General features: G+C 41.0%; 1 protein-coding gene across 1 annotated transcript in view; it reads right to left on the bottom strand.

The window, feature by feature from the left end:
- The window catches only part of LOC120546405 (1-phosphatidylinositol 4,5-bisphosphate phosphodiesterase beta-4-like), an 84643-nt gene that overhangs the window by 22409 nt on the left and 35271 nt on the right, over window positions 1–26963 (bottom strand). The window contains exons 4-12 of the mRNA XM_039781330.1: window positions 15687–15784; window positions 10828–10905; window positions 9666–9725; window positions 5333–5476; window positions 1654–1733; window positions 1421–1474; window positions 1230–1311; window positions 1018–1118; window positions 340–535 (exon numbers count right to left, since the gene is read on the bottom strand). Of these exons, the coding sequence (XP_039637264.1) occupies window positions 340–535; window positions 1018–1118; window positions 1230–1311; window positions 1421–1474; window positions 1654–1733; window positions 5333–5476; window positions 9666–9725; window positions 10828–10905; window positions 15687–15770 (879 nt within the window). The 5' untranslated portion in view covers window positions 15771–15784. The remainder of the gene's footprint in view (window positions 1–339; window positions 536–1017; window positions 1119–1229; window positions 1312–1420; window positions 1475–1653; window positions 1734–5332; window positions 5477–9665; window positions 9726–10827; window positions 10906–15686; window positions 15785–26963) is intronic.

Raw genomic sequence — 26963 nt, 5'->3', positions numbered from 1 at the left:
TCTAGAGCGTGATGCACAGGATTGGGCATTAAGCGGCACACACGCAGCTTCCCAGTGGAGGGACCGTGCGGGTATTCAACCAAACAGAAGAGCACGGCCACAGAAAACAGACAGCAGGAAGCGAGATGAGCCGAGCAGAAAGCGACAGGACGAAAAACCTCTACCCTCCCGTTGCTGTGGAAACACCAATCAGACACGAGGAGGCAAGCCGCGGTAGGGAGAACACATGGGGAATGGGATGAGGGCGGGGATGCAGTACAGGGGGAGCTGGTTGAAGTTGCCCTTGCGGGTTGACTGGAGGTTAAATACTTTGTCCACCTCATTAATGGACTTTTAATGAGAGTTTGGATGATGTGCAGCCCGGGCTGGAGGGCAACTTTGACCCAGAGCGGGACGGGGGTAAAGCAGGGGGAGTTGCAGAGATGGGGTGCGAGCAAGCAAAAACACAGAGAAGTTAATGAATGATAAAGAGCTTACTTCATTCAGAAAGCTGACTAACTGGTCTACAGTTAAATAATCAGTTTTGTTCCCATTGCTGCAAAGGAATTAATTAGAAAAAAACAAAATGTTATGCTTCTTAAAAACGAGACACTCACAGTCATTCACACATTCAGTAAATTTGGAAAGCAGTCTTTTTTTTAAAAAAAAAAAAAAAGAAAAAAGAAAAAAAAAAGGGGGGGTTCACACCTAAATGTTACACTTTTAGTAATAACATGTTATTCATCACTCATAGTTAATGTTGAACTGTAGAAGCAGGTTAGGCTGTCCAGACATAGTTAGTGCAGCAGGCGCAGAAACATTTGTCCTCATTATTTCCAACAAGATGCAGTAGCACACATTTGGGGATATATTCTAACAGCACTGTTTTATTTAGTCAAAGGGTAACATGGGTATTAACAATGCAGGGGTGCTACTATTAAGTTGTTTATGTTCTAGTACTCATTTTGAGGTATAAATCACTAAACATTACAATTACAAAGATGAGGACAGGCAGGTAAAAAAAATAAGGAGACTCACATCTTCTTGAAGAGTTCCTCTATGTCTGTGCGAGGGCAGATCTTCTGTGTGAGCGCGTAGAAAATGTCAAAGGTGAAATCTGATGGTTCGATCTCATCATTCTGTGGAAGATAAACGAGCCCCGCCGTTCGTTAACGTGAGAGCTATAAACCTACAGCTTTTAAACGTATGATCCATCTGACCACTACAGTCTACAGTCGGTATTGTCTGACCTTTCCACTAGGAAGGCCAAGATCTTTTAGAGCCTGAAAGATCCCCTTCTCTGTCTTTCCAGATGCAAATGTTCGAGTAATGCTGTAAAAGAAACGGAGAGAACAGGTGAAGAGCAAAGTCGAGTAAGACAAATTGGAGAAAAATGGGATGGCACAATGTTTAACCAAATATCCCATTAATTCACTCTTACCCTCTCACAGGAATCTTCCCATTCACATTGGTCAGGAAGCACATTCTCATCCAACTAAACCAGAGAAGGAAATGAAAACGCACCCATAGAAGAGCACAGATTAGAGAAGGGGATAATTTCTTCCCAGATTTATACCACTTAGATTTGAGAGGAAAATGTACTGAACCGTTTATAGCACCGTTCAGGGCACAGCATTGACAGAATTAAGGGAGTGTTGTGTAAAATGCACTCACTGTTTCTTGAGGCAGGTCATTGGACAGACATTGTTGGCCTTAAAGTTGTGGATCACTGACCTCAAACCCTCGATCCACTTCTGCAAATAAACAAGCACCAGTATTTAGGACACACACTCTCAACACACTGACCAACCAAAGCCCACACATACACAACAGCAGAGAGTGTGCATTGTATTTAGAAGCGAGTGTCTTTGGGGAAATAAACACAAGCTAATTAATTGCCTCTTAATTCACACACACACACACACACACACACACACACACACACACACACACACACACACACACACACACACACACACACACACACACACACACACACACACACACACACACACACACACACACACACACACACCCCTTGACAGGACAATCAGGAACACGCACACATGAGAATATACACACAGGGATAAACAGTGAGCTGTTTCAATGCTAGGCAGTGACAGTAAACAAATAGCAAGAGAAGGCCGTTCACATGAATACACTGCATCAACACAAACGTCACTATGTAAGATAATCTGTACTTTTTCGATCCTTCTGTCTTTCCGTCTCTGAATGTCTTTGACTCCAACTCTCCCTCTTTGTGCTCCGCCTGTCCACCTCCACAGAAAATTAATACTGACCTCATTAAAAAAACATTAAACAAGATAACGAGCGCAGCAGGGGTAGTCTGTTTGGGCACGTGGCGTCCGTGATGCCCTGTGTTGTGTGTGTGTGTGTGTGTGTGTGTGAACGTGTGTCTGCTGATGTAAATAGCTGTCATCTCCCGAGGTCTGCTACTTAGGGCCACCTGCATGCTGGGAAGTGGTGATGGTGTCAGAGTGTGTGTGTGTGTGTGTGTGTCTCCTTGCTAAAGGTTGTTGCACGAATATCATGGGCAGCCCTGTGGCAGGCAGCCCTCCGGAGCGCAAACATCATTTATACCACCCATCACCACAAACACCCGCTCTCATGGGAGATGCATAAACACAGACGCTGCGGTGTCAAATAACACAAAATGTGCATTTTCAGTTTGGTTTGAAACTGGTTGTGATTTGGGGTTCTGGGGACATGTTAAAAATCAAATCAAATATACATACATACATACATACATACATACATACATACATACATACATACATACATACATACATACATACATACATACATACATACATACATACATACATACATACATACATACATACATACATACATACATACATACATACATACATACATACATACATACATACATACATACATACATACATACATACATACATACATACATACATACATACATACATACATACATACATACATACATACATACATACATACATACATACATACATACATACATACATACATACATACATACATACATACATACATACATACATACATACATACATACAGTACCTTTATTTTCATGACTATTTACATTGTAGATTCTCACAGAAGGCATCAAAACTATGAATGAACACATATGGAATTATGTACTTAACAAAAAAGTGTGAAATAACTGAAAACATGTCTTATATTTTAGATTCCTCAAAGTAGCCACCCTTTGCTTTTTTTTGATAGCACTGCAAACCCTTGGTGTTCTCTCAATGAGCTTCCTGAGGTAGTCACCTGAAATGGTTTTCACTTCAGAGGTGTGCTTTGTCAGGTTTAATTAGTGGAATTTTTTCCCTTATTAATAAAAAAAGCAAAGGGTGGCTACTTTGAAAAATCTAAAATATAAGACATGTTTTCAGTTATTTTTAGACTTTTTTGTTAAGTACATAATTACATATGTGTTCATGTGTTCAATCTACAATGTAAATAGTCATGAAAATAAATAAAAAAACGCATTGAGTGAGAAGGTGTGTCCAAACCTTTGGCCTGTACTGTACACACACACTTTTCTCAGTACTTGAATGATCTTCATAGACAAACAATTGTGCATGACATATACATGAATTAATATCAACTATTTGTATGTTATTTACTCTGGATTGACAACCCTAAGGCTGAATAAAATGACACTCACTGAAGGTTGTCAAAGTGTTTTTTCTTGCTTTGGCTCAGTGTCTTTCAATTACTGCTAAGCCTTTGGGCCACGCTGGATTTGTCACTAAATAGAAGATAGCCGACTTTAACGGTTTTCTTTTTTGTCTCCACAGGTCTTTGCCTTGAAGTTGACTGGCAATATTCTATAGTATACTTTTTATTTTCAACAAATCATGAAGACCAGAACCAACAACGAATGTACCCGACTAATAAGTATTGTCTGTTTTGGCTAAAAGCCTGATAAAGTTTATTCCTCCGTGCCATACATTGTTCAGAAATATTAAAACCTCAATTTATTGACACAGACATGTTTCTTTATTATGATAAACATGGGCACTGTAGTTTACTTTGAGTCAATCCCACATAAACCGTCCTGCTGCTGTAAATACTTACTAGCATACCAAATGTGTATTAATCTGTGGCTAAAAATAGTCCAACAAATTTTTTTTTTTTATAAAACTGCAGTGCCCAGATGTTTTAGGACATTACTTAGCCTTTTAAAAAAGTAAGCTATACATTCGTGACACTGATTTACAAGAACAAATGGCCTTGGAGCCATAGACAGGGTAGGGCAGGTTTTAGCCTTTTTATAAGATTTGTTGACAAAATGAAAAATATATACAATAATGCTAACCTTCTCATTTGAACAATGACCAAGCCTGGTTTTAGTTCATTCTGTCATTCAAATCTGGATCAATTCAGCTCCAGGAAACCACAATTCAATCAGCACATTCAGTTGTGAATTGTGTTCTATAAAGTATATGTACAATGTTTGGAGGTTTGCCAGCAGGGGTCAGCAATAATAATGTCTGATTAAGAGAGAGAGCAAGAGAGCGAGAGCGAGAGAGAGAGAGAGGAGAAAGCGATAAAGAGAAGGGTGGAGAGGTCAGTCAGTCAGATTTTTCCTAGATGACAAAGGAAAAGCAGACAGTAAAGAGAGAGAGGGAGAGAGTAGACTAAGCGCAAGACAAAAATGATCAGAAAATGAAAGCAAAAGCAGGAGTGCAGGAGGCACACAGGGAGATAGAGATGGGGTGATACAGGGAAAGATCTAAATGTTTCTAATTATCAGAGTGAACCAAGGCCAGATTTGCTTTGTGTAGAAGTTGGCGTATAAACCATTCACTTGGCAATTTGCTTTATTTCTGGAATAAATATTTGCTGTGTCGGGGGTTCTTTAAGCCTACATGTGATGTGGAAATGTTGAATGAAGTAAGGGCATACTCCAGGTGCTAAGCAGAGTTCACATCGGCTTTGTTCCTAGACCGCATTTGTTTTCTGACCATCGTGAACATTCATCTAAAAAGGTTAGCCTCGACTGCGTCTAGGGGCAGTGATAACTTGTGTTGTGTAGCATACTGTAGCTGTAACAAGTGCCATATACTGTAACACAGTAAGGCAGCTAAGCGAGTCCCTTGCAGTATTTTAGGAACCCTGCTCTGAGGACATGTTAGGATTATAAGGAAATTATTTTAAGACAAAAGAAATATGGATATACAATACAAGTTAGACTTTTCCAAAACTGCACTGACTTTGGATAAGAACAAAACATCAAATTAATTCTCCAAGATCTGCACGTCATCGGTCTCATTGTACCATTTGACTTCCTCGTTTATAAGCACTGCATGCAAGTATTTACCCTGGCTGTGTCTGGGTTCTCCGCCACCATGAACATGAAGTTGAGGTTGACCAGGTCTGTGCCGCTGCAGATGCAGATGATGCAGCCATCCAGGTCTGCCTCTGTCTTTCCAATGGCCTCGAATGATGACAAGATCTTTGGGTCCTAAAAAAAAGAGAAAGCAAGAGAGTTTAGTAAAACGCTGTCAGACAGATAGGTAGACAATTACATGCTCAGACAGACAAAAATATATGAAACGGGAGCAGTGGTGTAGGCTGTCCAGGTGTCGAAATAATCTCAGAAATGTAGTTAGTAGAGGAAATGGAAGAAATCTAAGCGGCAGTTTTAATCTCCTACTCTGGTATTGTTGCAGCAAATAGTCACTGACAAGAAAACATAATGGGAAAGAAGCTTGGAGAGAAGGATGTTGAAATGTTTACTGTTGTTGTGGAAAAAGTATAATATACAGTAATGCTTGTGAGACTTAAAGTTTCGTGTCAGCTAAAAATATATACAATTGACATCCATCAGGGAGGAACAGATTACAATACTTAAAGTGATGGTTCGGAGTAGTTTCACCCTAGGGTCCTTTGCACCATGACCTCGAGCCAAACACCCCCCCAGAAGCTTTTTTCACCTGGGTCGAACATTGGACGAGTTAGCGTAGCGTAGCGTTATCAGCTGAATAGCTTAGCGCAGGGGCTAATGGATCCGAAGTGTCTCTTAACATTACCCCACTAATAATGCCCGAAATGATACCAAACGTCTACAGTAGTACAAATAGGTTATGCACTCATAAAACGATGGATTGTAAAGTTTGTAAGTACACCAGAAGTTTATGTAAATAACACTTGCCTGCGGCTTCTGCTCTCTGCTGTTGTTGGTATCTTTCGGGCATTATTGTAGGTATACGTAAAGACACTTAATATCAATGTTAGTAACTGGCTCGAGGTCATGGTGCAAAGGACCCTAGGGTGAAATTACTCCGAACCATCACTTTAATTCAAAAGAAATCTTTTTAGCACGAAAAGTTCCACTGAATCCAGATTTAGTTGTGTTCAACAGTGCTGGAAGCAACACTTCAGACACCACTTTACTGGAGTATGTAGGAGAAGGTTTGTAGACACCTCCGGGAAGTGGTGAGTAATATGTCACTTTACATAACTGGAATGTTTAGAGGATTGGCTAATAGGATGTTAACGAGTCGGTCATGTTAGCCAAGTAAATGTGCACGTGTAGTTTGGTTTCATTTCATTCAAAGCCAAAAACCAATCAACAGTTAAGTGACAGATATTGTCTTTTGTTTTTATTAAAAAGTTTGGAGCCATAAAGTTCACAAACTTTATGGTTTTTACTAAGAATACAATTACTTTGACACTCAAACTATTAGATTAGCGGTCTTTAATGTCAGTGGGTTTTATTGTCCGCACAGGACGTGCATATGCTTCTACCATGACATCAAAGCAAATCAACTGGTTTCAGAAATGTTCTTTTCAATGCTACTAGTCAGTCAGACCAAAATAAACAACTCAAACAGAACAAAAAACAGCAACAAAAAAAACAACATGTGGAATCTGATTGATCACACATAATGAAGTCAGGAAGCCATATACTGTATAATTCAGCAATATAAGAAAAATCACAATAAAAAATGTCCAAAATGTTTGACATGTTGACCCTATTATTGGTGCAAAAGTATTTTCTGACATTTAAAAGACCTGTAAATACCCTGGTTATTTTCCTCAGGATAATCTACGTTCCACACCAAAGTTCAGGCTGACATGACTGCAAAATCCTGTTCAATCACTGAGACAGAAAATCCATGCAAACCTGCAAACAGCTTGACTCCTCCCTCTTATCTTTTCAGATTTCTGTCTGCCACCACTGTCACCGTGGAAGAGCGTAATGCATTTCTGTTATATGATTGAATCAACGGCAACAGGCTCTGCAGTTTTAAAACCCCAGCCGGCAATCATCCAATGCCATTCATCTTTTCTCGCTCATTGGATTATCTGAAACAGCTCTCGGGGGCTTGTGTAACCATGTTAGCCTCTGAAGAGAAGCCCTTCTCTCAGTTGTTCTTAGTCTGCTACTTACACAAGAGCCTACAGCGTTTGAACAAACAGGAGGAGCTGCCATCAGGCTGCAGTATCTGTATACGTGTCGTTACGCATGTACGTACACACACGTCCACACGGAGGACCGAGCAAACAGACCACCTCCTGCAGTCAACAATTCACACATATCCTGGGGTCCGTTCCAGAAAGCAGGTTTAGTGAAAACTCTGAGTTTGTTAACCCTGAGATGAGGGAAACTCTGGGTTTTCCATTTCAGAAAGAGAGGTAACGTCACCTGAGTCAGTTACTATGGTAACTGAGCCTGTGAACCTAACCTGGTCGGGAGCAGGTTTTCTTCAAGAAACCTCGAGTTTCTCTCAGTCTCCTCCCTCTGACACAGCGCTCTTTCATTTCCTCATTCATTCATTCAGGCTTATCAGGCACATTTTAGTGCAGTTTCTTATCTGCATGTATAAAAAAAACAGTGTTGGTTTATTAACCATGTTAGGCAGACTATAAAATGTTTTTGTTTCTCAAAACATGGCATTTCCTTTTGTCGACGATCTTGTTGATGAAGAAGCTGTATTATTTCGCAGAGTTAAACATACAGTATGTCGGGAGATGATATTGAGGCCCCGACGCATTTTAATTTCCAGATAACTTCCCATTTGAGCGATATCGTTTTTCTTCACAGTAGCCTACATAACCTTATCCGTCCTCATATCACGAACATCCACCATCGTGGACATGCTCTACATCCCAGCATATTATTTGTGTCACATTAAGTTTTTTCTGCAAATGGCAGTTTTCTTTACAACATTGGTAATGCGGAGCATTTTAGTAAAGCCACTGTATAGCAAAGCGCTGTCAGAAGAGTGTGACTCGCTCTGGAACGTGTTTTAAATGTTTCTGTAGTGTTCCCTGGACACAAACCAGTAAGAGCCATTAAAAAGGAGTTCCACAGTATTGCAGGTGAATGATGTTAACCCAATACATCCATGTGTACCCTTTAAAATAAAAGATTATGAATTATAATTATGTTAATGATGGTGCTGCAGCCTGAGAATGGGATTAGTAGGCCTAGTACTTTTTCGTCCGCAGTATTGCACCTAAATGAAATTGATTATAAGTTCAATACCATTTCACCAGTAATATTAGGCTATACTTATGATTAAATATGATATACACTATATTGGAATATACGCATTTACTCTAGCAGCAATTTTCTCTCTTTTGCAGCAGTCGCTGTGTTGCTTTTTTAACGAAATACATGTTCAAACTTGCTGTATGTGCGCATGAGTATTTCCGCCGACTATTTGTGGTTGTTACCATGGTGAATCGTAGTATCATGGCTCCATTCATGCTGCCTTTTTATTGTGGTGGTGGTGCACGCGCGTGAACATACTGTGAGTTGATTGAACCAACTCATATCAGCTGTTCTGAAACCGAAAACTCTGAGTTTCCAATCTCAGGGTAAATCAACTCAGACATCAGGGTTAGACTCAAAGTTTGTTAAACCTCCTTCCTGAAACGGGCCCCTGGTAATGTATATGTACACAGTACACACCAGTGGCTTGACAGGTTTGCATCCTAATTAGAGGCGGGCGTCTACATGGGTATTCCCGCAACAGCTTTCAAGATTGATCTGGTCTATAAAATGCCAAATACTATGACATATACAGTAGATATACAGGTCACTCTTGAGGTTTAACTGCATTAATCAATATTTAATATACAGAGAAACCACACAGGAGAGGGTTTGTGTATATCTGGCTCCATACCAGCCAAATAAATAACCGATTGGTTGCCAGCTGCTCTGAAAATTCAGAATAATGCAGCTGGTCGGTACTTACATACTGGCTATTTCAAGATCAGTTTCCTATTACAGGATAAGAAAAGTCATTCTGACAGAGATGGAACGTCTCATACCTGTGAGGTTTTGATCCCACAGTGTGAATTCAGATACAACCTGCAGCTAAACCCAGCCAGGGTTGTATACATATTGATGAGTTAAATATTTCATGTTTTTGTTAAGCTAGTTTCCCTGGTGAATCTGGTAGAGAGAAGCTCAGGAGTGAGAACTCAACGGAGAGTCCCAGATCAGTCGTTCGATAGAATACGCTGCTGTAGCCTTGGCTAATTAAAGCATGAATAATGTGCCTGACGTGGCTGTCTCCCCCAGATTTTACTAGGAGTGTCACTGTGGAAGCAAGAGACTAAATGTTGGGTGGGGTGAGCAAAAGAGCGGTAATGTTGTAAAAGCAGAAGCGAGGAAATAGTCTTTCCCGAGGTCTCACCTTGGGGACCGCACCGACACGAATACTGTTGATGAGGGAACACTCGAGAACCTGGCCTTCCTGCAGGAGATGTACACAAAAAGATAAAATATGTAGAGGGATACAGAGAGGGATGGGGGAGAAAAGATTAAAAAAAACAGATGGGTCACAGGGCATTTTGTTTGTTTTGCAATCATTTCTAACACAGCGGCAATGCCGCTACTTCTTAGCATCTGACAGCAGTCATTAATTTAGGTTATTATGAGTAACATCTCTACGTCTTTCTCATAATCAAGTTTCCAAAACCTACAGTATAACATTTTCTCCTTTGTTTATTGTGGTCAGATTAGGTGTTATAATACATGGGTCTCCAGCCCCCTGCAACACCACACAGGATAAGCAGGTGTAACGATTGCAAAAACACATTTGTTTGTCTGTGGACTTTGACTATGATGGATAACCTATATTCTGCCCTAGTTGATTTTAATACCGTACTGGCATGCGCTGAAAACAACCGGTCACATAGAGGGAAGGAAATCAATCTAAAAATATGCTTTGGAAAATGGTCATCAGAGGATGAGGATTTGTAGTTTAGCGTAACACACTAAAACCACCAGTATGGTCCTTTAAAGCCTTTAAAATCTCTGATAGATGCAGATGCAATTCAGTTTCATTTTGGGGGCCTTGATCGTCAGAGTTCTTTGTTTTTTTCATTTACTCAATTTCACACATTTCTTCTGTCATGGTTTTTAGGTTTTAAGTAGCATACTATTTGAGTGGTGTAACACCTGTAACTACAAATAACCCCAGGCCACTGACTTACTTAAATAAGAAGTGTTCTAGTTCAAATTCACTTGTTACACAAAAGGTTAACAAAGAATAATCTGAATGTTGACAAACATGCCACTGGACGTCTTCCTGAAGTAAAATGACATGTTGTAGTACAATACCAGAATGTAGCTTACTCTGTTGGCCGAGTGGCAGTATTACGATGATGCTTTATGATGTATTATGATATTCTTTTCTATATGCTTTACAGGTTTCCAGGGACCAATGAAGGGGTCAGAAAAAAAGTATTCCTGAAAATACCAAAAACCTTTTACTACTAAATAAAAATACATTTTACTTTTGAAGACCACCCTGGTAGACAAGAGAATACACCAACATGAGAAAGTTGTTCTACCTTTCCCTCACTCTTCCAGCAGATGAAAAAGCCAAACTCGTCCACCGTCATCTGACAATTGGGCTCAAAAATGTAGTCCTGCAGAGGGGGAGAAGTATTTTTTATCTTTCATCATTCACAGGGGTTTATTTGACATGGGAAGACATTAAACAGCTTACGCAACCAGACAAACAGAAGTAATTCTAATTAATTTTCTAAAATGTACCTGCCTAAAGACACACACACACACATTGCACACACAGCATACATAGCCACACACTACACACACACACACACACACACACACACACACACACACACACACACACACACACACACACACACACACACACACACACACACACACACACACACACACACACACACACACACACACGATGAGACCTATTTGGCAAACATTAAGTGAGATAAATGTGACTGCCATGAATTATTAAATGCAAACATCATCTGGCTGGAACACAGTGCTGTGCATTACAGACAGGGGACAACCCTGGCTGAGATGCATGTGTGTTTAAGCAGTATTTAAAAAAAAGTTTGCACGCCCAGCCACTATGATGCACAGAAACACACACGCACGCACACACGCTCCATCTTTCAGCTCCTGTGCAATGTGCAGCGGCCCCCTATTCAGTTCAACAGGAGTGTCAGAGCAGAAAATCTACTAACATTAGCCTGCTTATCTTACCCAAACATTTTTCACTCAGTTTAATCAGCTGCTGGAAGCTGTGATTGTGCTGACGAATGACAAAGTGTGTGTGTGTGTGTGTGTGTATATATGTGTTTTTTCCCACTCAAATCACACATCTGAGAAGGATAAAACATGATACAAAAAATAGAATAGGAGATGGCTGCCGGGTCACTCAAACTCTAATATTAGCAGTAGGGAACAGTGTGTCACGCACCGCCGCCGCGCAAACAAAAACACAAAACACACACACACACACACACACACACACACACACACACACACACACACACACACACACACACACACTTTCAGGAGGTTGCTTTCATGTGATATACTGCTGCAAATAGGACTAAACTGGCTATTATTTGGCTACATCATGTCATCTAAAACCATCTTGAAAACCAATTAAACAATTTTAACTTAACTTAGGAAATAGTGACAATGGTGTAAGTGCAGTTAAAAGCGTGACTCTCTTTAATCTGAATTGGGACTGACAGAGGCTTCGGTTGCACATAGTGAATCCAACTCTATGAAAGAGATGGTCCCAAATGGGCCTTGACTGTTTAGAACATACAGCAGGCTCCTGTTACACTATCGGACGGCTTGTTTTTGTTAAACTAAAAAGGTTTATGGGAACACTCCACATGCAAAGGAACAATTAGCTAAAGGTTCAACCATCTTTGGGTGGAAGTGGATGGACACCCCTAGTTATAGTCGTCCAGCTCACACTCAACATGTGTACATTCTTTCCTAAGTGCAAGGGTACGTGCAGGTCAGCTCAGCGTGTGTGTGTATCCCTCTCTTGTTTTGTCCCGTCCGTACAATGATCTGTGTGTGTGTGTGTGTGTGTGTGTGTGTGTGTGTGTGTGTGTGTGTGTGTGTGTGTGTGTGTGTGTGTGTGTATCCCTCTTGTTTTGTCCCGTCTGTACAATGATCTGTGTGTGTGTGTGTGTATCCCTCTCGTTTTGTCCCGTCTGTACAATGATCTGTGTGTGTGTGTGTGTGTGTGTGTGTGTGTGTGTGTGTGTGTGTGTGTATCCCTCTCTTGTTTGTTCCTGTCCGTACAATGATCTGATAACAGCAACTGACAATTTGGTAGAGCAGAAAAAAGCAGAGAGCATTTAAACACACATGCAGGTAAAACACATTCATGATTTATGTTAACGTACTACTATGTCTGCATTATTAAGTTAAGCTAAGTAACTTAAACGCAACATCAAGGGGACGTAAAACACCAGACATACACAGACACACTGCAAGGAGATGAGACCTATTGGGCAAACATTAAGTGAGATAAATGTGACTGCCATGAATTATTAAATGCAAACACCACACACACACACACACCTTTGTTAATGAATGAACGACTGTACCCTCCATTGTTTTTACCTCCAGACATTAAATTAACAAAATTATTTTTCACTTTCGTGACCATTGCGAGGGAGTTTGTGGTGTTTATGTGGTGTCGGAATAATCACAAAAATGAGTTCCCACACTGGGAACATTCACACTGCATTACCATTGTGAAATAGGTTATGCCTTGGCAGAGGTTTGCGCTCTCTGAGTATATTGTAGTGTCTAGTACTGTAAAGGATACAATGATTCATTAAGGACAAAGAACGGTAAGAGGGCAGTGGTATGTCCCAGGCAGCTGACATCATTAATTTTTATCTTTAAAAAAGTCCCATGACATGGTGCTCTTTGAATGCTTTTTTATATATATATATATATATTTTTTTTTTATATATATAGTGGTCCCCTAATACTATATCTGAAGTCTCTTTTCTGAAATTCAGCCTTGGTGCAGAATTACAGCCACTAGAGCCAGTCCCACAATGAGCTTTCCTTAGTAGGTGCCATTTCTGTGTCTTGTAGCTATTGAGGAGGAGAGAGGGGGGGGCAAGGTGGAGGGTGGGGGTGTGGCCTTGACCAACTGCCACTTTGCTCGTTTGAAAGCCATGATGTCTCTCTCTCATGGGTGGGCTAAATTCTCTGGGCGGGCAAAGCAGAGAAAGGGAAGGTAACCTTGCTCCTTATGACCTCATAAGGAGAAGATTCCAGATCGGCCCATCTGAGCTTTCATTTTCTCAAAGGCAGAGCAGTATACCCAGGGCTCGGTTTACACCTATCGCCATTTCTAGCCACTGGGGGACCATAGGCAGGCTGGGGGAATGCATATTAATGTTAAAAAAAAAAGAAGAAATTTTCATGCCATGGGACCTTTAAGGGGACTAGCAGAGGTCGACCTTATTACCATTCAGGCCAGTCCTAACCCTGGCTCATATTCACAGCAGCAACACACTGAAGACTTTCTTCAAAAGCATGCCGGCCCAGTTTCATGGCTCACTTTGACATGGCTGTTGATTTGATAGTGCTTTTCCCCTCGCTCTTTCCAGTTTTCTTCTCCACCTAAGAGGGATCCTCCTCCCCCCACTGACGCCCACATAAGCGAAGAGGACTGAGGGGATTTCCTGATGTGTGCAAAGGTGTGTGTGTGTGTGTGTGTGTGTGTGTGTGTGTGTGACACACTTTGCCTTTGCTCTGCAAATGTCCTAGCTAAGTGTCCTGATTAAGTTAGTCAGAGGAAACGTGGGCAAAACGACAGGAAGATACACAAAGATACACACAGGCCAAGATGGCTATCTGGTGACACTAATGTTATTGGTAAATATTTGTCTAAATCTTTTTTAATTTGATTATATTTGTATTGGCTAGACAGGCAATACATTTTCTTTTGGCTGCAACTAAGAAATAATTTAATATTATTCCATTTAAGAACCTGATTTATTCAAATAGCTTTTCAATGATTTATTTATATTGTTTAGGTCAGCTTAGTTTTTATCTGTTGGTGTTCATTATGTTATTTTGGTGTTTTGTCTTTGGTAAAGCACTTTGTAACTGCGTCTTATATCCTGATGTATACAGTTTCAACCTCATCTTTGTGATGCTGGTTTTACACTTTTAAACAACAGCGGCACTGTGAACACTTCAGGATCTCTGCAGAAATCTCAGGATTTATACGCTTCTTGCTCTTCAAAGCTGTAGCTTTCCACATTTTCTACAGATTTCAATCCAACTAGTCAACTCCATTTACACCTGTAATAATTTTACATACCAATGAAAAGGGTAATTAATAGTCTACACCAGCCACTTTATTTAATAGGTAGGCTAGTAGGTAATGAGTGGTTATTTGAGTTACTGTTGCCTTTCTCAGCTCAAACCTGTCTGGCCATTCTCCTCTGACCTCTGCCAATGACAAGACATTTTCACCCAGAGAACTTCCAGTCAGTGGATATTTTCTCTTTTTCTGACCATTCTCTAAACCCTAGAGATGGTTGTGCATGAAAATCCCAGAAGTTTCTGAAATAACCCCGTCTGGCACCAACACCCCGTCTGGCACCAACACCCATGCCATTCAAAGACACAAATCACCTTTCTTTCTCATTCTGATGCTTGGTTTGAACTTCAGCAGTTCGTCTTGACCATGTCTACATGCCTAAATGCACTGAGTTGAGGCCACATAATTGGATGATTAGACAGTTTTGTTAACGAGCAGTTAAACAGGTGTACCTATTATAGAGGCTGGTGAGTGTGTATGTTAAAATGAAGAACAAATTCACTCACTGAGATCACACACATACACACATTCTTTTTAGAGTGCTGGATGAGGACCTGGAAGCGTTGTAGACAAGCAGTCGCCACACGAAGCTTCTTAATGATTCTGATCAATGTGGCCTTCCTACAGCTAGAGCTCTGACTACAACAATGACATATCAGGTTATAAAGGAGACGCCTCTGCTACATTGCGTGCACGCGTGTGTGTGTGTACGTGTGTGCGCGTGTGTGTGTGTATGCATACACGCTAATAAATGACCGGGAGACGGTCGTTAGGGAAGAAGGATGATAATAGGACAGAGCAAATAACCTGTAACAACAAGGTTATTGACAAACTCGTACAGTTTGCATCGCAGACTGATCGTTCATAAGATCATCAAGGACATTAAACTCGTATTATATTATGATACGGTATGCTATAATGTATCATGACCCTGACATAAACAGGTTAGGTGGCTGTTAATTGTTACATTCCAAGTTGTTCTATTTATTTATTTATTTATTTATAATGCATTGTAAAAACCTTATAAACACCAATGAAATGCATAATTTTTACCTCATCAAACCTGTCAAAGGAGGCGCCATCCTGCATGAACTCAGGCAGGTGCTTCTGCCAGTTAAACTCGTAGGACTTTGTCATGGCTGCTCACAAACCTGAGACAAAGAGGAGAGAAAAACGGATACAAAAAGAGAAATAATTAGTGAACAATCTGTAACAACCAGGTGTAAAGACCCATGGAGGTTTTAAGGACAGATCGCAGGCTACATAAACCCACACAATATATTTTTCCTTTCCTTTAGTCACAAAGATATGCTGAATTCACTGAGCACAGCTACTGAACCTGGCCCTCCAGGGGCTCATCCAAAAATATCCTCTCCTGAGAAGTAGAATAACTAAATGTAAAGCCATTTATCAATAAACAAGACCTGATATGCAAGATTCTGGGGTTATTTTTTTGGATTAAACATAACATATACATAAAACTTGGATGTTTGCAATAGGAATTTGACAGTCCTGTCAGCGGTTTTGATGATGAATACTGAATCACAAATAATAAACTATTGGTCTAGTTTTCATTAAAGGGGTGATAGAATGCAAAACCGATTTTACCCTGTCATAGTTGAATAACGACAGTTCGGTGGGTAAATAGGACATACATAGAAGCTCAAAATCCCATTGACACCCCTTTACTATGAAAATCTCCTATTTTGAAAATGCCACTGAAAACGGGCGAATCTCAACAAAGCTGGTTGCTTACGTAAGCTTCCCAAGACCTGTACCTTTGTCACGCCCATGGGTGTATTAAGAGAACGGTCACGCCCCAACATTTACATAGGCTACACAATTGACCTGAGATCAGGTAGCCTTCTGAATCTAGGTCGCGCAGATCTCTGCTATTCCATTACAAAATTCACTTCTGAAACTTTTTTATGCGAGAAATCAACTATGTAAAGCTCAAATATGGGACGCTTTACGAAAATGGATGGCTAATTGCAAATTTTGTCCGACTGTGTGTCGGAGGTCAGCGGCCGGTGCTGCCTGTGTTGTTGCCTCGCCGCCTGGCCTGCTTTCCTTCACAGACCCCGGTCTGCTATGAGGTACTTTGAGCTCAGTCACGGCTGGCAGCCCACAGCACTCCATTAACACGCAAAGTCACCGTTTTTTGGGCTAATGGACAACCAAACACCGCTGCTCTGACAGAGCTCCAGGGCCTGCAACTCCCTTCTTCCTGCTAGCTAAATGCCCGGTGTACGCGAGTGAGTGCGCGGTCAGCGAGCTTGTTACGCCAGCAATCTCTTACCACAGTTCCAGTTAATCTTGGGTCAGCTGTCAGTAGGTGACTTTGCGAGTTAATGGAGTGCTGTGGGCTGCCAGCCGTGACGGAGCTCCAAGTACCTCATAGCAGGCCGGGGTCTGTGAAGGAAGGCAGGCCAGGCGGCGAGGCAGCAACGCAGGCAGCACCAGCCGCTGAACTCCGACACACACAGTCTTACCAAATTTGCAATTGGCCATACATTTTCGTAAAAAGGCCCATATTTAAGCTTTATATAGTTGGTATCTCGCTAAAAGAATTCTCAGAAGTGAATTTAATAACGAAATAGCCCGACAAACAATTTATAACTTTGCAGTGTCTGAAATATGAGACCTGCTGTCAAGTCTCCCATGCGTTTCTATGTAGTTTGCTCAAACCAATCAGCGTGCAGCTCATTCTAAATATTCATGAGCATTCCATATTTGGAAGAAAAGCTCTTGTTCCAAATAGAGCTATATTCACAGGGTAGTTAAGGGCCTAATAAAATAGCATTCAGGCAATTTCATGTCACAGCATCACAAAAGTTGTATGTGGGCTTTTAATGTGATCCACTGTATTCATGTTCGAGTAACACCAGACCATGGAAGACAGTAAATACATTCTGCAGAAAGGCCAAACTTATACCCTAAATACCCTTCAGCACAAGAAAGACCACAATAGAGCGCATACAGTAAGCATCAACAGCATTTAATAATCTCATGTACTCATGCACAGTACTGTAAATGCTGTTACTTTGGTCATAACTTACATTGTATCAACTTCAGATATAAAATAAACACTGTGCAGCACTTTTTATTGATCTTTCCAAAGCATTTGACACTGTGTAAACCATTGTCTGCTCTTGCAGAGGCTACATAATGTTGAGTTTGATATTAATGCTTGTAATTGGTTCAGGAACTACCTATCAGAGAGACACAAATCTTTTAAATTGGGAAGCTTTTATCAGTTTATTTTTTTTAATGAGTAACAAAAGGTGTTCCACAGGGTTCAATTTTAGGTCCAGTTCTTTTCACCATTTATATTAATAATATTATTTAATCTTTGGCAAAGTGTCATGCTCATTTGTACGCGGACAATGTTGTATTATGTTGCAGATTCTGTTCATCTAGCAGTTAAAAACATAGCGTTCTTTAACATTCTGCAAGACGCTCTTAAAGACCTGAGACTTGTACTAAATGCTGTTAAAACAAAGTACATACTATTTTCCAAAGCCAGAGCTATAGACTATACTGACCTCATATTTCTACTACAAATGGACTTAGAATCGAGAGTCAAAGACTCATATCATGGCATCTGGATAGATGAAAAGAAAAAAAGAAATTTCACACTGATAATCTTGTGTTCCGACTCATGCAAAAGTTGGCTATTTATACAGAAACAAAAGCACCTTTCCCATGTTTTGTAGGAAAACGGTTGTTGAGGCAGTTTTCATGTCAGTCTTGGACTACGGTGATGCGATTTACATACACGCATCCTCTTCAACTCTTAAATCAATGGACTCTGTCTATCACTCTACCTTGAGATTTATAACCGGTCATGTTTATGTTACACAATATTGTGTTTTACAGCATAGGGTTTGGTTGCCTACTTTTCAAGAAAGATGTGATACTAACTTGTGTCTCTTAATCTGTAAGGCCCTTGGAAACTACCATATTAACTTAAAAAAATGTCACTCAGAGGGACATGCTCTGCTGACTAGCTTTTGCTTCATGTTCCACAAGTTCGGTCTGAACTTGGAAAAACTGCTTTTAATTTTAGTGCACCTGACCCATGGAACAAAATACAACACCGCCTAAAATCAACTAACTTGTACCTTTTGGACATTTTAGAAATCTGACTTAAACCTCCAAACCTCTACTTGTAATTGCTTTACAGAACCATTTTCTTTTACATCCTAATTTGACTAATTCATCTTTAAAATAAGGTTTCCAAATCAGCTTTATTAGCTTTCTTTGTGCTTGATTCATGTGACACACCTGCATGTGTAGCATCATGTAAGATATCCAGCTCAGGGAATGGAGAGGGTCCTGACAGGAAACCGTAATATTGTTGATGAGACCGCTCCAAATATAGGCTCTCCTTGCGTCAGCACTCAAATGTGTCAGGCAAAACTGAGAGGGAGAACATGACATACTATGTATAGTCTAAGAACTCAGCCGGTATTAAGTCATTATGGGAATACGCTGAGGTGTGATTTGATTTTGATTAGGAGTTTCAGGGCTAAGATTCCTTCATGATAATAACCAATACAGCCAGTATATACATAGTCTAATATATAGAAAATCACATATAACACACAATCAAAACAATCATATATACTTTCCGATGGGCATGGCTGTAATTTAGTGTCTAAAAAAAAATACTCCAAAGGGTGTACTGATGGTGCAATTTATTTTATTTATTAAAGTTGTGAGGGAGTGAGTGTGAGTGTGTGTGTGTGTGTGTGCTGAAGTCCCACATTTCATGCCAAAACCGACCATTTTCCTCCCAGGGATAAGAAGAGGCAAACTGGATGTTGATGGGTGAAATAGCAAAGAGGGAGGCAGAGGAGGGGTGATACAGAAAGAGAAAGGAATTGGGACAGAGAGCACATCCTAGATAGAGATGGGAGGATGGAAAATGAACGGGCAAAAAGGCGGATAAAAGAGGAGGCAAAATAAAAGCAGTGCACTAAAAGATAAGATATAAAGCCAGTTTAGAGGTACGAAGAGGTGAGAGATAGAAAGATGGAATAGAAAGGTGAGGAGAGAATGAACTGAGGAGGGAACGTATAGATACAAGAGAACAGTGGTGGGCAGGAAGAGATGGATGAGTGAAACAGCTGTGTGTGACAGAGGCTGGCTGGAGAGGCTGGGGGACAGGGTGGTGAGTACAGCGGGGGATGTCTGCTTTTGATGTGGGGAACACAGATCAGAGACAACATCAACAGAGGCTACAGAAATCTACTAGCTGGGTGGGCTAAGGTCCACCCCCGGCATGACAAATGCAGATGAAGGAAGGATATTGAGATGTCTTTAGGCTGTCATTATGAGAATACAGGGTGTTTCAGAAAGGCTGCACAATTATACAGCAGCTTATGAGAGCTTATCTCACCCCCATGTGCAGGTTTAATAAAAGATACAATTACTCTTGATAAAGAAGACCGTAGACCAACCAGAAAATGAGAAAACCTACTATTACTCCTTTTTAGCTCAGCTTGTTTTGGGTCCTGACCCAAAAGTGTGGTCTGCTATTACGTCACAGCGCTACAGGAAATGTCGCACCAAGACTGGGCCAATACACGCAGTGATGTACGAAAAAGGAGCCAACTTCATCAAACCCAGCCCTCCACCATCTGTGGTGTCCTACCAGGGGACTGCAACACAGGCACACACATCCCATCAGGGGAATGAAAACACCGATGCACACTTCCTGTGGAGATTAAAAAGTGAGGGCAGGCAGGGTGCCAAAGACACAACCCACAGAGAGAAGGCTAGTGTAAATAGGCTGCACCCTGTCTAGACTATTTAATAATACTAAACCAAATCTGAGGGAAAAGTTACAAATTCCTAAACCGTATTGAAAATGATTCAGATAGGACAAATCACGTCTAATTTGGACTAATTGGGTTGTGCTGTTCTGTCTGATGTTAGCCTAGATCTTGCACAGTATGCATTAGATAACATCATCCTCTGCGGGATGAAATCTGTCCAATAGCAGCACGGCACACTAAGGTTCTGTAAGGCCATGCCAGTGCCCACATCAGGCCTCTGAGCTCCTGGACGTGTGAGTGTACACGTGGGGCGCTGAGGGAAGCTGAAGGATGTGAGTGAGGTCCGAGCCCCTGGTCCAACCCCTGACAATGAGATAATTACAATAGATAGGAGCCCCAGGAGGCACACTGTTCCCAGCCTCCTCATCTAAAATGGCAGCTAGGGTAACACCCAGCGGTCCCACACCTCATAAACTAAAATAAGGCTACATCAGTCAGCCAGTGGTGGAAGGGTTGACTAGGGACACACTCAGATGGACACTTGTAAGTGAACAACACACGCAGAGAGGCACATGTGACATGGCTGGCACAATAACCAAAGCTCTCCTTTAATGCATAATCCACAACAGGTATTAAGTAAAGGGCTCAAACAATAAAAAATAAATAAAAAAATAAATAAAAAAAATAAAATAAAAAATAAAAATCACATCTTGCAGATCTGTCTAACCAAGGGAATCCAAGGAAACCGAGGGAGAAAACAGGCCTTTTAAGTCAGGCCTGCTTTAATGCCTCACTCGATCTTACAGCACAAATCATCACCTGATGTTTTTGGTGGTACAGTCATCATGAATTCATTTAAAATTTGGCCCAATCCAACCCGTCTTTTGATATTCAGATTTCCAACCGGCTTACAAAAGTATTACATCTCTGCAATATCTCAAAATGATCTAGATTCACGAGAGGTTCACAGGAGTTTCATTTTCCAATAAACAAGAGGAGTAGGCTACTTCCTAAATTAACCTGAAATAAGATTTATGGGCTACTAAGACACAGTAGCAACATTACCATTACAATAAAACTTCACATAATACCATAAAATATTTAATTTATTTCAGTTTTTCTCTTACCTTGAATGTGGCCTTGACTAGGATGATAGCCAGAACATTACAGTAGGTGTGTAATACTGTAAGTGAATTATACTCCGTCACTAGTCAATTAGGCAAAGGGCTCCACTGAACCCTGATTCATAACACCTGGAACAGGATTGGCCAATATAAAAGATGAACTGAAACTACTGCACCAATGGCTCACAAAAACTATTTACAGTATTTAAATTCCAGTTCCTGCAGTCTTCTCCTTTTGTAGCCTAAGAAGCAGGAAAAACATGTTCCTGTGCCCAGTGTTTATTTGGACCAGCTGGTCGGAGTTAGAGCATAAGATAAATGGTACTTATGATGGTTTTCATCATGCGACTTGACAATGATTGCCCTGCAGATATCCTTGTTTGACCATGTATGGCCTGACTTTAGGGAAAATATCCTAAAGTTATCGTCTCAGTGTTGGATCTAGACTGGACCAGGAATTATTTGCTTTACTTTTGTACATACACTGCATATTATACCCATAGATTGTACCCTTGTTATCTTGCGTGACCAAACTGTTTTTCCTGCATAGAGGAATTTTTGGCATCCCCCAAAGAGGTTTTAGCCAGCCCCAAAGGAAAATCACAAGCACCAAAATGACAAGAATTGAGATAAAAATAGCAATTCAAATGCTCTCTAAATGTGTTTAAGAGCAATTTACCAAATAGTTGAACAGGTAGAACATAAACTTGAATATGAGAGCTAATCTCAGTTTTATCTCCAGACTCTCCTAGTGATTTATTTAAATATAAAATATTTTTTCAACCAGTTTTGTTAATTGGAGTTTTATTCACACCAGCATTATATACATTTCTTTTATCAAATTGAAAATGCATAGATTTCAGTCAAATAAGGTAACACAGACTCATTGCCTTTACTGTACGCGGACCGATCAGGCTTACTGCAGTGCGTAGCCCCCCCCCAGAGGCCCATTCTGAGCCAGAGGAAAAACCCTGAATTGTATAACTTGGCTAATTAACAACAGTTAAATATTATACAACATAACAGGAGAAAGGCAATAAAACAAACAGTGTAGCACTAAACACAACCTTTGGCCTATCTTTTTCCACTTTTGATAGTTTGCTAGCAGCTTCTCCCCACTATACATGTCTTGGACCTCTGTAGTGAGCAGAGAGATAACTGTACACTAAAAACTGATTTTGTCATCCGACTGTGGGTATGAAAAAAATAGTTTTCCAAAAACAGTCAACTTTACTCGTAAGTGCTTTGCAAAGGGGAATCTTGAGATAGGCTAAACAAACGTGTCATTCTGTTTTGCCACCCGTGATTTGAGACCACAGGCTAGCATCTCTGTCAGTTTGCTAATCAAAACATTAACTCACAGGCTCCACTTCATAATACAATTCTACACCCATGAGTGTTACTGGTTTTATTTCATTTTAAGAAGAGATGAAGTGGAAGATCATTGTTTTCACCTCTGGTTTACAGAGTCTGCATTTCTATTACCTCCTGGGACTTTACTTTTGTTATGGTTTGTCCTCTCTAAGGAACAACAGTTTCTGGCCCACCTGCTGTTTCCATGACATCCATGAGCAGGTGAAGCCAGGTGAAAGGAATTATCTCTAATTGCTATCAGATTGTAAATCTACTTCAGTAATGAAGAGGCTAGGTGAATTAGAAGAAAGCACAATGTTTATAGGCCTTTCAAAGACAATTTCAGATGCTCTGGCTCATTAAACCTCTTTTCAGGTTCAAAGTAGGTGGAACTTTGCTGCTTAAAAAGAACATAAAAAAAGAAGTAAGTTGTCCCACCCCTAGATGTCAAACAAAAGCAGTGTGTACATAACCAAACAGTTCTGAGAAAAGATCAAATCAACAGGTGAATGCAGCTGTGTAACTTCCATGCTAAATCCTGTCATTGGTATTTAAAAGGGGATGTTGAAAAAAGCAGCACTGTATGCAGGATTCAATGCAAAAGGTGGAGGGATTTCTGAACTGCACTTTCTGTCCTTGAAGACAGCTCATACAGTGCCTTGCGAAAGTATTCGGCCCCCTTGAACGTTTCGACCTTTTGCCACATTTCAGGCCTCAAACATAAAGATATAAAACTGTAATTTTTTGTGAAGAATCAACAACAAGTGGGTCCCAATTATGAAGTGGAACGAAATTCATTGGCTATTTCAAACTTTTTTAACAAATAAAAAACTGAAAAAGTGGGCGTGCAAAATTATTCAGCCCCTTTACTTTCAGTGCAGCAAACTCTCTCCAGAAGTTCAGTGAGGATCTCTGAATGATCCAATGTTGACCTAAATGACTAATGATGATAAATAGAATCCAGCTGTGTGTAATCAAGTCTCCATATAAATGCACCTGCTCTGTGATAGTCTCAGAGGTCCGTGTAAAGCGCAGAGAGCATCATGAAGAACAAGGAACACACCAGGCAGGTCCGAGATACTGTTGTGGAGAAGTTTAAAGCCGGATTTGGATACAAAAAGATTTCCCAAGCTTTAAACATCCCAAGGAGCACTGTGCAAGCGATAATATTGAAATGGAAGGAGTATCAGACCACTACAAATTCTACAGACCCGGCCGTCCCTCTAAACTTTCAGCTCATACAATGAGAAGACTGATCAGAGATGCAGCTAAGAGGCCCATGATCACTCTGGATGAACTGCAGAGATCTACAGCTGAGGTGGGAGACTCTGTCCATAGGACAACAATCAGTCGTATACTGCACAAATCTGGCCTTTATGGAAGAGTGGCAAGAAGAAAGCCATTTCTTAAAGATATCCATAAAAAGTGTCGTTTAAAGTTTGCCACAAGCCACCTGGGAGACACACCAAACATGTGAAAGAAGGTGCTGTGGTCAGATGAAACCAAAATCAAACTTTTTGGCAACAATGCAAAACGTTATGTTTGGCGTAAAAGCAACACAGCTCATCACCCTGAACACACCATCCCCACTGTCAAACATGGTGGTGGCAGCATCATGGTTTGGGCCTGCTTTTCTTCAGCAGGGACAGGGAAGATGGTTAAAATTGATGGGAAGATGGATGGAGCCAAATACAGGACCATTCTGGAAGAAAACCTGATGGAGTCTGCAAAAGACCTGAGACTGGGATGGAGATTTGTCTTCCAACAAGACAATGATCCAAAACATAAAGCAAAATCTACAATGGAATGGTTCACAAATAAATATATCCAGGTGTTAGAATGGCCAAGTCAAAGTCCGACCTGAATCCAATCGAGAATCTGGAAAGAACTGAAAACTGCTGTTCACACCGCCTCCATCCAACCTCACTGAGCTCGAGCTGTTTTGCAAGGAGGAATGGGCAAAAATGTCAGTCTCGTCGATGTGCAAAACTGATAGAGACATACCCCAAGCGACTTACAGCTGTGATCGCAGCAAAAGGTGGCGCTACAAAGTATTAACTTAAGGGGGCTGAATAATTTTGCACGCCCAATATTTCAGTTTTTTATTTGTTTAAAAGGTTTGAAATATCCAATAAATTTCGTTCCACTTCATGATTGTGTCCCACTTTTTGTTGATTCTTCACAAAAAATTACAGTTTTATATCTTTATGTTTGAGGCCTGAAATGTGGCAAAAGGTCGAAAAGTTCAAGGGGGCCGAATACTTTCGCAAGGCACTGTACCTTAGAAACGGTATGACAGAACATTTTAATGGTTATGAAACTGACTTTTTCAAAACCACAGTATACCTTGAAACAGGTAACCAGCCCATGCACAGGTCATCGGGGGGTGACTCTCGCCGGGGAGGCTTGGACCCCTTCATAAGTGCTTGCAGGTCTAGTTATCATTTTAGGTGTGCTGCTGCGCTGTTATTGGGGTTACTGTCAGAGATGTATAGTAATGAAGTAAAACTACTTCACTACTGTACTTAAGCACTAAAAGGCTGCATCTGTACTCTACTGGAGTATTATTTTTGTTCTCCTACTTCCACTTCAGTACATATTTTTTAATATAGTTTAATACTTTTACGCCGATACATTTTTTATGTGCTGCATTGTTACTCGTTTCAACCAATCACCGTGAGGCTCACAATTTTGACCAATCACCGCAACGTTTCTTCAAATTTGACCAATAACCGGAGTTTCCCATGACTTCAACCAATCCCAGTAGTCCCACGTGCCAGACTTTGTATCAGTATGAGACTGAGAGCCAATGACCAAGCGGGAGTGAGAACATGATGCCGTAACACACGGACGTCGCTAAATTCATTTCCTTGTTTCGGATATGAAGAAGAGACGTGTGTGACTCAAACATCTCACATTTATCAACAAAAAATACAGCGAAAGACCGTCCAAAACATTTCAGAACATCCTGCCAACCTGTATACATTTTAACATCAATGTACGCTCTAACGCTTTTTCACTCTAAAGTCGCTGAAAGCTGCTTCTGTTTCAGTGGCTGCAGCTCAATTCCCCTTGCAAAACACACACACACACACACACACACACACACACACACACACACACACACACACACACACACACACACACACACACACACACACACACACACACACACACACACACACACACACACACACACAAATTGAGGACAGCTACGCTTGTTATTGTAAGTGCAATGGTAAGTTTAAGGTCTCATGGCATGACAGTTTCACTTTATGAGGTTTTTTAACATTAATACGCGTTCCCCCAGCCTGCCTATGGTCCCCCAGTGGCTAGAAATGGCAACAGGTGTAAACCGAGCCCTGGGTATCCTGCTCTGCCTTTGAGAAAATGAAAGCTCAGATGGGCTGATCTGGAATCTTGCTCCTTATGAGGTCATAAGGAGCAAGATTCCAGATCAGTTGCTTCACCCCCCCCTTTCACACCCCCCCCCCCAAAAACCCCCCCCCAAAAAAAAAAAAAACACACCCCCCCCCCCCCCCCCCCCCCCCCCCCCCCCCCCACACACCCCAATATCTATTATTATTTTAACTTGCGCTCGGGCTGCATGGTATATGCGGTCAGGTGATGCGTTTCGATTAGCGTGAAAATGGATCCTGAGGAAGTGAAACGGAGGCGGGTCTCTGGAGGACTTAATTCATTTCTATGTTCCAACTTCCAAGTGGCCTATAGCCTCCGTTATTCATGAATAAATGATGTTAAAAAAAAAAAAAATGTATAAATGACAAATTTTTTACGAAAGACAAAGGAGCTGTGTGCGTGCGGCGCAGTCTATTTTCTTTCTCTCCCTTTTCCGCCGAGTGGTGCGTGTGCCCGCTCGCAGTGCGAAGCGCGTGTCCGACACTCTAATGACTGCTGATAGATGGCCTTTACAGTCGGGCTGTAAACGGGTTCGGGCTTTTAAAAAGCTGTCAATCAAAATGTACGGGTCGGGTTCGGGCCGAACTCTGTTGGGCTCGGGCCTTTTCGGGCCGTACTTTTAAGGCCCGATTACAGCTCTACTCTAGCGG

Source organism: Perca fluviatilis, chromosome 18 (genome assembly GCF_010015445.1).
Source record: "Perca fluviatilis chromosome 18, GENO_Pfluv_1.0, whole genome shotgun sequence".
Lineage (NCBI taxonomy): Eukaryota > Metazoa > Chordata > Actinopteri > Perciformes > Percidae > Perca > Perca fluviatilis.
Note: the sequence above shows the minus strand (reverse complement) of the source record. Positions and strands in the feature narration are given on the sequence as shown.